Raw genomic sequence first — 11242 nt, forward strand, 5'->3', positions numbered from 1 at the left:
AACCCGTGTGGCACGAAATGTACAAGTTGCCGGTTGCAGCAGAGATACTTTCACGTAATGGATTTCGCTATAGACAAGGAATTCCAAAATGCATAGAACTGCGAATGGCACGACGCCTCTTCCCAAAATGGAATAGATGTATACATATATGTACCATGTGTATATACACATCAAGATATCTAGACTTTTCGCGGTAACAATGTAATCAACCAATAACTTCGTTGCTAAAACAAAGCTTGAACAATTCTGGCTGGTTTGACAATTCAGTACAGGATTGGAGGTATAAATCCCTCCTATCTTAGTTTCTGGATTTTAAGAGAAAAACATTCACCCATACAAACAACATACTCGAGTAAGAACAGGAACTTCTTTTTGGCTAAATCTACCGTCTTGTCAACGTCTCAGAGTCCCAACAAAAAGCTTCACCTGCCAGAAACAATGAAAGAGATTACAATTCTAAATGTTGGAAAGGATCATATTTTGTGTCGCATATGCTTTGGGACTCGACAACTCACACTTGGAGTCTCGTAGTTGCAAATTAAAAGAACGTGAACGAAATTAATACAACAAAATTGCACAGGAAGACATGCCAAAAAAGGTGAGCGCCAATGAAGAATTCAATTTCAACTTCTAAAAGAATGACATCCTTTCTTAGATTTACTCGAGAAACATTATTTTGTTGCCTTAATTATCAGGATTTTAATTTGTGTTGACTTGTTATGTTATATAGATTATAATCTCACACTAAAAACTAACTGATTTTGTTGTTGAAAAGATGCAACACAATAGCAGCTGGAATGAAAGTGAAACCTTACGATGTAGTCTGTGTTGAAGCTGGAGGTGAATCTGATGGTAAAGGAGGCTGGTAGATGCGTGCTTTGGTGAGGATTTCAGCCACAACCCAATGTTTGCGCTTGCTCAGAGGCCTCGATGGATCCAATCGAACCTGATTAAATAGTTTGCTTAAATTTAAATTAATAATAACTAAATAACTAGAGAGAGAGAGAGATAAAGACATACTCGGTCACCGATGTTGCAATGATTCTGCTCATCATGGGCCATGAACTTGGAGGTCCTCTTCACGTATCGGTTGTAGAGCTTGTGATGGAACAGCCTGTCCACTGCCACCACCACCGACTTCTGCATCTTATTGGAAACTACCATCCCTACCACCGTCTTCATCTCTTTTAAACCCTAATGAACAACAGCTGACCACTGACCCTTGAGCATCTCACATCGAACATATAATCAAACTCATAATCAGATCAAACCACAGTTAGCCCTAAACTGTACCGTCCAACTAGCTCACAAGTGAACTAAAACGGTTCTTAGTTCTATATCGTATTTCTCGGCATAACTCCAGAATTCAATTCAAGTCAGTGCAATTCCTTTGATAACGAGTTATTGAACCGACAGCATAGGAGCTCAATGATATCCATTGCTCAGCAAAAACATTCAATTGATTTGGTAGCTATCAACGAATCAAAAAACAACGCTGCAATCCTTCTTAACAATCGCATTTTGAAAAATACTTGGTACATATGAAACATTCATCCAGAAATAATCATGTCAAGCCAATGGATTGAAATATTGGATTCTTACTTCTCTTACCCTAATTCGAGTCGCAAATGAGGTTTTCCTATGCAAAGAGAAAGTACAAATATACTAACAAAAATTTCAAAATTCACTGGAGAACAACAAATTATCATCATTAATTTATACCACACCCATCAAATCTCCAGTAAGTGCTCATCATCACAAGATTTCAGTAATATTTCATGTTTTTCTCCAAATTTAAACCACGGAAATATGGAAAATTCGGAGAAATTGAAACCTTACCTGCAAAACTGCGACAAAGCAATGCAGTGGTGGCTCGAGAGCGGAAGACGACGGAAGAAAGAGTGAAGAATCGGGCCTTCAGGTGGCGGACGGCGAATTGAACGGATCGAAATTTGATAGAAATCGTCAGTGGCCGACGGAGAAGATAGTGATGAAATGAAATAAGAGAGACTGCGAAGTCTTAAACCTTTCGAAAACAAAATAAAAAAAATATAAAAGGTTTTATAATTGGGTAACGTTAAGAAAATTAAATTTAGAGAAAAAATTTTAAAAATTAAAAAACATGAAAATTAATAATTAGTTTATCACGCTTATTTTTATTAATGACAGATTATTTAGTTTATGAATTTTGTCCTTAAATTTAACATTACTCTTTATAATTAAAGACTTATCTATTAAACATTACTCTCACTTTATCTTGTGAAAGTTTCACTTTGCTTGCTGTGAAAATCAAATCATTTCACTTTATTTCGCCAATTTGTTTCATGAATGTTAAATAAATAGATAATGTTAAAGAGAATAAGTTTATAGGCAAGGTCTAAAATATCGATATTATCCTGATATTTCCATCGAAGTTTCTGTGTTTTTGAACTACCGATATTTCTAATATCATCGATATTTTATACCTTAATAGGAACTCTATGTGGTACTAAGTCACTCATGTATCTTACCATGCAATGTATAAAGTGTAAAATATTGTACTAATTCATTATATATAAATGATTATGGTGTGTTTAAACTTCTTTCATTAATTATTACATATTTTCTACACTCATAATGTTTGCCAGCTCGCTATATAATCAACTTAAATCAGTTAAATCCATCATGCAATGCATTTCCTTCCAATTTTTTGTGATAAACTAATAGATAATTGACTAAATAAAACATCCTGCAAAGTTTCAATAAAAATTTCCAAGTTTTTCTTACAATTTTCGTGGTTTTTATTCAATTTTTATCAATATCGATAATATCCTGATATTTCCATCGAAATTTCCGTATTTTTGGACTACCGATATTTCCGATATCATCGATATTTTAAACCTTGTTTACAGAAAAAATTTTAAAAATTAAATAATATGAAAGGTCATTATTAATTTATTACTTAAGCATTAATATTTCATGTCATTTTGACAAAAATGAGTCATTGCCTTTATCTTTGAAATTGAAAGGCCTATGTTGTAGAAGTAAATAGTATGAAATAACTTGATTATATTAAGAAATCAGTCAAAGTTAAGACTTTTCAAATAAGAAATACAGACGGTACTAAATAACAAATCAATAAATAAGCCTAAAACCCTACGAAATAAAAAATAAAAAAGCCCTCGCAAATGTCCGTCTCTCAGTCTCAGCAGCATCCCTCTCTTCATTCGAACATCAAAGCGCTCTCTTCTCTCTCTCCTCCGAGAAATGAATTTGCGGCACTTGATTTCCAGGCAAGCAGTAAACAATGCTTCAAAAGTCAGTGGAACGTTGCGATCGCTGCATGCTTTCACAACCATAGCAGCAGACCCAGTAACTCATTACATTCGTCCACCCGGCTATGGCGGCTCTAAACCCCTCAAGAACCCTAATTTCCCAAAACCCATTTCCCATTTCACCGGTACATTCACTCTGCTCAAGCTCAAGCACAAGCTGTTGATTCCGAGGATTCCGAGCAGGAGGAAGACGAAGCCGTTCGCGATTTCCTGTCCCGGTTCGTGTGGATCATGCGACAGAAGCTCTCCGAATTGTACCCGGGATCCGATAAGGCAACCGTCGACGGCATGCTGTTGATTATTGTGGAAAGAGTTGTGGCGGAGATGGAGAAAGGCGGCATTGGGCAGATGCTCGGTTCGTCGCAATACACGGATGATTTTAGTGAGGATTTGTGGAGGACGGTGTGGGAGGTGAGCAATATGGTGTTGGAGGACATGAGGATGGAGGCGAAAAAAGGAGAAAATGAAGGGTTTTTTACAGGAAGAGGAGGTGAAGGAGATGTGCAGATTTGCCGGTGAAGTCGGAATTCGAGGGGATATGCTTAGGGAGCTGAGGTTCAAGTGGGCACAAGAGAAGATGGAGGAAACTAAGTTTTATCTTTGCTTGGAGCGGCTTCGAGAGGGGGACAAGAAGGCGGAGGAAGCAGGGGAGGAAGTAGAAGGAATGCAAGGTGAAGCCACAAGGGAAGAGGTGAAGTCTAAGGTTGTTTCACTTCCGAAGAGGCGGGGGAAGATCAAGTACAATATATATGGTCTTGATCTGTCTGACCCCAAGTGGGTAGAAGTGGCTGATAGAATCCATGAGGCTGAAGAAATTACTTGGCCTCAGGAACCGAAATCCATATCCGGGAAATGCAAATTGGTCGAACCCAGTGCACAAGGCTCCCGCTTTACGCAGGGTCTGGGAGAGGTGAATGTCGGCTAGCTTTAACCCCATTTATGGAGAGGCTGCTCCCAAGTCTCGAACCCGAGACCTACCGCTCATGGGAAATGCAAATTGGTAACTGCGAAAATTATTCAAACGAATGTGGCGGATGACCAGTCTCCGTTTTTGGCTGAATGGATAGAGCTGCTTCAACCTAGTAGGATTGATTGGCTCAATTTGATGGATAGATTGAAAGAGCAGAACACTGGCTTATACTTCAAGGTACACACCACTATTTTGATGAAAAAGTTGTAGGGATATGGTGAGGTGAGTTGAGGTTTATACATATATGTGGCTGATAAGATAAATGATTTGTTTTAGCGGTTTAGTATAAGGAAATGCACCTTCTGATGGTGGGTTCATTAATTTCATATTGGTTATACCCGAAGCAAACGATGCTGAAAAGTTTGTTTTGTAGGTCGCAGAACTTGTACCTGATGAGAAATCCTTCTAGACAAACATTCGTGACTATTCAATTCTTATTGATGCCCATGCAAAAGAGAACCGTCTAGAAGATGCTGAGAGAATTTTGAAGAAGATGAATGAAAATGGTATCGTGCCTGATATTTTAACTACCATTAGTTTGGTTCACATGTACAGCAAGGTAGGCAATCTCGATGGTGCAAAACAAGCATTTGAAAGCTTAAGGAGCTAGGGCTTCAAACCAGATGTCAATGTCTAAATTTGGAGAGTTATTGATGAGAGAGATGGAAGCAAAAGACATCAAACCCACAAAAGAAATCTTCATGGCATTGCTTCGGTCATTTGCACAAAGGGTTATATTGGTGGAGTGCGACGAATTGCCAATATTATGCAGTTTGCAGGGTTCTAGCCGACATTGAAGTCTTATACACTGCTTGTAGAGGCATATGGGAAAGCTGGCAACCTTGATCAGGCAAGGAGCAACTTCGATTACATGATGAAAGTTGGGCACATGCCTGATGACAGATGCACTGCAAGCATGCTTGCAGCTTATGAAAAAAAGAATTTACTGGATAAAGCGTTGAATCTGTTAACACAGCTTGAAAAGGATGGATTTAAGCCTGGAGTTGCCACTTACTCTGTTCTTATAGATTGGTTGGGTAAATTGCAGCTAGTTGGTGAGGTTGAACAACTATTGGGAAAGATTGCCGAGCAAGGTGAGGCTCATCCACTAAAAGTTCATATTGGCCTTTTTGATATGTACGCTAAGGCTGGAGTCGAGAAAAAGGCACTCCAAGCATTGGGAGTATTGGAGGCTAAGAAGGATCAATTAGGTTCAGAGGAGTTTGAGAGGATCATAAACGGGCTTATAGCTGGTGGGTTTGTGCAGGATGCTCATAGGGTACGCAGTCTGATGGAGGCTCAGGGTTTTGCTCTGTCAGAGCCACTTAAGATGGCCCTAATGGCATCTCAAGCTTTTGGGCGCAAAAGGCCCTCAATGAGAAGATAGTTTGAGGGCCATTTTCAGGTGCTTCACAATCTTTTGGCTGCAAGACCACTGTTAAGATGTTTTGTAGTTTAGGAATTCATAGCTTTTTGGCCGCACATAGTCAGATAAAAGGTTCTATTCATTGCATTATCATTATGATATTTACCTTGTTTCCAATGCTCACATGGACAGAATGCAAGTCAGGTGTTGGAGCCAGAATTGGTAATAAATTGTTTGAACGCACTAAATGACTAGGCTGATTTAGTTTTGCAATCTTTCGTTTTAGCATGTTTTTGTGATTGCGTTTGAAAAGTGCTCAACTTTTAGATTTCAATGTTTAACCGATAATAGTTTCTGATCTTTCGTTGCAATGAGTCCTAAAGGGGATTGTATTTACTATGATAATTTATAAGGTGGATACAAAGCGAACATGTGTTTACCTATGGCTGATGCTGCTTAACAAACCTGAATGTGTTTATGATTTATGTGATACAAGTTGAATGGATCTTTACCGTTAACTGATACTGCATATTATTTAGAACTGTGGTTCGTCACGAGTTCTAGATCTGAAACGCCAAGAGAATCTCCAAGTTGATGGCCTACAACAAGCTAAACCATTGAAATATATGTGACCAAGTACGTATGTTTCTCTTCCCTTTCCTTATTTAATGATAATTAACTTAATTTCAAGCAAACAGTGTCATCGGGCCCTTTTGTAACCATTGGGGGGTTTGAATAAGCATAAGCATTGGGTTGTTGCCGATGCATCTATCGGCCTTTTATACCAGCAGTTTCACCTTCACGTTCAGCTCACCTCATTCTGATTCTTAAGGTTTCACTTTCATTCCAGCTGCTATTATGTTCTATTCTTTCAACCACAAAATTAGTTCCTTTAATTAGTTTTTGTATGTACTCAATCCTATTGTAATAGCATGTGATTATAACAAATGTAAACCTCATTTTCCGAATCTGTATTATTATAGTAGAGTAAAACCTCTATAAATGAATAATGTTGGGACTAAGAAAAATTATTATTTTAGAGAGGAATTTTAGAGAGGTTATTACATCGATAACGTTGATGCTGGAATGCTTTTTCTTCCTTGATCTAGTAAGATTTTCCTTATGGTCGGAAAAACATCGTGAGTAAGACAGTGTTTCCTTTCCTCGTTGAGTATTGGTACATTGATATGTGGTTTGCCTTGGAAGTTCTGATATGTGCATCTGAACGATCATTTCATTCATGCCTAATGCAAAAAACACAGCCTAGTAACTGTACCGGGAATAGCTGTATTCTTATTGATATTAGTCAGATTACGTTTTTGCAGTTCTCAACTCAAAGAATCAACACACATTTGTGCCAATTTATTTCTTGCCTAAATTGTGAGAGGGATCATACAGCTTCCATGCATCAGTTCAAAATACAATGTGCATGCTTGATCGTCTGGAATGTTTTTAGTGTGCGTTTGAAGCATGTATCAATCATTTGTTCAAGCATCTTTATAATCTTGGAAGAATGTATGAGTACGGTACAATGCTAGCATTAACCGATGATCGTGAAAAAACTTTGATGTTGCTTGATTTGTACGCTTTGGAAGAATGTCAAACTGCTACTCCCAACTAGCCATCTAAAGGGTTGACATGTACAAATTATGGTGCTTGTAAAATGGGGCACCTTGCCTGTAATACTAACATGAATCCGGAATGGAGGTTTTGATTAAGGCGGTAGCTCAAGAAATCCCGGCGTATCCGATGAATCTATTCAAATTCCCTACTACGTTCTGTAATGAATTAGATGCTCTGATTTCCCAATTTTTGTGGGGGCAAAAAGGTAGTGAGAACCGCATCCATTGGGTTTCCAATAAGAGGTTATGTAGATCGAAGTCTGACGGCTGGCTTGGGTTTCAGAACTTTGAAAAGTTTAATGAAGCTCTTCTGGCTAAATAATGTTGGAGATTGATAACTAAGCTAAACACTTTGTGGGTGACCGTTCTTAAAGCTGGATATTTCCCTCATCGTTCCTTCCTTGAAGCTAAGAGAGGGAAGAGAGCTTCCTGGGCTTGGTCTAGTTTATTGGCAGGAAGAGACGTCCTACTATGAGGTGCTGGAAAATTATGAATGTCGTGATGTATACGTTTGGAATGATCGATGGCTCCCATATATCCCCTTGGGAAAATCGGAACCATTGAGCATTGTGCCAATTACTCAATATATGTGGGTGGAGTCTCTAATTAGTCCGGACATTGGGACTTGGGATATTACATTCTTGCAACCTTTTCTATCATGGAGAGACTATGATGCGATTTTAAATACTTCCATTGGTAACCCATTACTTCAGGATCTATTTGTGTGTCCTTGTGAGAAAACTGGAACATATTCGGTTCGCTCCGGTCAGTGGCAAAGCCATGATTTCTCGGGGGGAGGGACAAACTTAAAAGAATACAAGGTTAAAGAAAAATGGCAACAACTAAATTTTTTAATATAGTAATCTCTTCCATAATTAATCAATACAAACAAATTACAATTATTGCCGGCGATATTTCATGTCATGAAAACGTCACATAATAGGCTCATTATCAATCAAAGCAAATACATCTCTTTCAATGTAAACAACCATGCTATCACTCAACCATTGATCTCTCATTTTGTTACGCAATGGTGTTTTCACAATCTTCATAGCAGAAAAAGCTCTTTCCACCGAAGCGGTTGCAACTGGTAACACCAAAGTCAATGTAAGAAGCTTATACACTAACTAACATATAGCTTTCACACCTCCCGGTCTTCACTAACTCTTTTGCAAGATCACTAATTCCTCTTAATGATGAAAACTCACTATGATCTTCATATCATGAATGTAATTGTCAATGCATTATTCACCATTAATTCCTGGTTCAGCCCCAATTTCACTGCCAAACTATGAATCACCATCCCCATATTTACTTCTCCATTCCCAGCATACAAAGGCAATACAGTCACCAACATACCAACATCCGGTACTAGAGCTTCCTCACCCTCTAAAATCTTCCCCAACAAACTATAACTCTCATGATCCAATCCATTCTCTAAGAACCCGCATATCATCGAATTCCAAGAAACCAAATTTTTCTCAAGCATTATCTCGAACACTTTAGCTGCATCCTCAACCGACCCGCATTTCCCATACATTGCAATCAACGCATTGCCTACAAACACATCCGAAATCAGTCCCATCTATTGATCAACTCCACAAACACATCAATGGCATTAACAAAAAGCTCGTTTCTTGCATACCCACTAACAAGCGCATTCCACTGGAACAAGTTCTTCCTCTTCAGCCCGTCAAAAACTGAGCGGGAATCCAAGGGAGAACCGCACATTGCATACATGGTAATGATGCGTGTGTTGAGAACAAAGTCACAACTGAAAACGGTCGATGCAGATACCAAGTTATGGACTTTGCGTCCGGTTTCAATGTCCTTGTGGCGCCCGCAGGCCTGTAACAAGGCTCCCATGGCATCATTCCCTTGCTGGGAGCTGGAAACTGCATCGTGAGAGTGTACTTGAAGAATGGTCAGAGCCTCCGAGAGGTTTCCATCCTTCCCACGCCACCGTTTTATTTTTAAATTTTTAAATTTTTTTACCAGGACCAAAACGACGTCGTTTTGGCCTGGATTTAAAAAAAATAGCAATCTGCTGCTGTTACGGGCAACAAAACGGATCGCCCAGCAAACAGAGGAGATGAACCAATGGGTTTTCCGGCGAGGGGAGTGGCGAACCCAGCTCTCCAGTGGTGTTTCTCGGAGAGGGGAGTGACAGCCGCCACTCCTCGCCCTCACGTGGCTTCGCCACTGGCTCCGATTACCATTAGGCAATGACCTGTCACAATCCTCAAAGATCTCTCATGGCCACTACTTCGGCCAACATTCCAAATTTTGTTTGGCAGTGGTTGTGGAGTATGCGTGCGTTACAAAAAATTAAGTGTTTTATGTGGAAGACACTTCACGAGGCTATTGCTACCAAGGTGAATTTATTTAAAAAAAGATCTACGGATCCAACTAGATGCAATCACCACCTGGGCAAACTAGCTTTTAGTTTGTTTGGAGGCAGCTCCTGGATCGAAGTTTGATAAGAGACGCTTACTGTCTCATATTGCTTTTACTTGTTGGCACATTTGGAAAACCCGATGCAATTTCCTTTTCAACCACCAACCCATTCATCCCTCGCGGGTAGTCTTCAAAATTTCTACTTCTATTGGGACATTCAGGATTGCTACTCAGTCTCCAAGTACTCGGTTAACAAATGCTTCTCGATCCACGGTGCTTCTTGTTACGTGGACTTCTTCAAGCCCGAGGTTTATCAAGCTAAATGTGGACGCTGGTTGGAAGGTGACCCGGGCTCGAGTTTTGCTAGGGTGGTTGCACGAAACGAAGCTGGGACTTTTTTAGGTGCAGGTAGGTATCGAGTGCAAGCTATGAGTGTGGTTATGGCGAAGGCGTTGGCAGTTAAACTTGGTTGTGAGTTTGGTCATTAGTTGGGATGGCATTCTGTGGTTATTGAATTTGATTCCTTTGAAATAGTTTTAGGTTTGCGAGACTTGCCTTTGAATGGCAAGTGGGAAGCTTTCCCTCTACTTCAACAGTGCCTTCAATTGGGAAATTCTTTCCATGTCTGTCGCTGGTCTTGGATTCCAATATCAGCCAACAAGGCTGCGCAATTTTTGATGTTTTAGTGGTGTAGGGAAATGAGCAATATGGTTTGGGTTGACAGACCTCCATATTCCCTGGTTCATGTGCTTTGTAATGGCGGTCTTCCTTATCCATACTAGGTCTCTAGGAGGGTAGTGTAGGGAGTAACATTTTAGCATCAGATGCGGTGTTGAGATCCTTGTAGCTCCTTGCATTAACTAGTTGGGGTGTAATCTCTAGCTGTTTGCCTCTTTGTTGGCCTACTTGTACTTTTTTGGCTTCTTGGCCTGGTTTAATCTTATCTTGTTTTTTTTTTAAAAAAAAAAAAAAAAGTTAAGGAAGAACTGGCATTGTTCATTCAGGGACTGATTTTGATTTATTTACAACTCTGCCATTCTTTAAAAAAAAAAGCACTGTTATGTGTTGCTGTGTTTGGGCTCGATGTGGGCTTGAGCATAGGTTGGGGAATAAAGGTATGGATCGAATTTGGGTTGCCTTTCGGTTTATTTACAAAATTGCATTGTTCTAAAAATTTCTGCTTAGTGCCGCCTAGGCCACCGGCCCGATTAATGCCTAGACGTTTGAAAATTTAGAAAGGGCGCCTAGATTGCTTAGGCACCCGCCTAGCCCGTCCAGACACGCCTAGACATCCGCCTAGGTTGCGACTCACTTAGACAGAAACTAGATAATTTTCATTTTGCATTATTTTTTTTTTCAATAAATTGTAAGAAACTTGTTAAATACTAAAATGAACACAAACTTGCTGGTACTTTTTGCATTGCACAAACACTTTACTTTAATATGAACTATTAGTTGTGATAGTTGTGATGGGATCAAGCTAAATGTGAGAAAGTTAGCAACACTTTTAAGACTTTTAACAATGTTGGTACTTTGACCTACAAACTAACCTAAAATGAATATTATTATTGAC

The 11242-nt window shown here is 39.4% G+C and overlaps 3 protein-coding genes and 1 pseudogene across 6 annotated transcripts; 2 read left to right on the plus strand and 2 right to left on the minus strand.

The window, feature by feature from the left end:
* Positions 1-119: 119 nt before the first annotated feature.
* Positions 120-2066, minus strand: LOC108172099 (uncharacterized). Of its 4 annotated transcripts, none has more exons than XM_017329208.3 (4): positions 1840-2066; positions 1021-1194; positions 816-946; positions 120-426 (listed from the first exon to the last, which is right to left on the minus strand). In XM_017329208.3, exons 2-4 carry the CDS (start codon positions 1180-1182, stop codon positions 423-425), a joined length of 297 nt encoding a protein of 98 aa, XP_017184697.1. In that variant the 5' UTR covers positions 1183-1194; positions 1840-2066; the 3' UTR covers positions 120-422. The 4 variants fall into 4 exon arrangements, with proteins under 4 accessions (XP_017184697.1, XP_017184696.1, XP_017184698.1 ...); XM_017329207.3 differs by having other exon boundaries at positions 1021-1208; XM_017329209.3 differs by having other exon boundaries at positions 1021-1221; positions 1840-2037.
* A 1344-nt stretch (positions 2067-3410) lies between these two features.
* Positions 3411-5898, plus strand: LOC103424094 (small ribosomal subunit protein mS77 (rPPR2)-like; annotated as a pseudogene).
* On the plus strand, positions 5156-5671 carry LOC108169352 (pentatricopeptide repeat-containing protein At1g19525-like). The gene has a single exon (XM_017329211.1). It carries the CDS (start codon positions 5156-5158, stop codon positions 5669-5671), a length of 516 nt encoding a protein of 171 aa, XP_017184700.1.
* Positions 5899-8488: 2590 nt separating the features above from the next.
* Positions 8489-9138, minus strand: LOC139189448 (pentatricopeptide repeat-containing protein At1g18485-like). Its single transcript, XM_070808403.1, has 2 exons — positions 8926-9138; positions 8489-8857 (listed from the first exon to the last, which is right to left on the minus strand). Exons 1-2 carry the CDS (start codon positions 9136-9138, stop codon positions 8489-8491), a joined length of 582 nt encoding a protein of 193 aa, XP_070664504.1.
* Positions 9139-11242: the final 2104 nt, after the last annotated feature.

Source organism: Malus domestica, chromosome 11, assembly GCF_042453785.1.
Source record: "Malus domestica chromosome 11, GDT2T_hap1".
Taxonomy (NCBI): domain Eukaryota; kingdom Viridiplantae; phylum Streptophyta; class Magnoliopsida; order Rosales; family Rosaceae; genus Malus; species Malus domestica.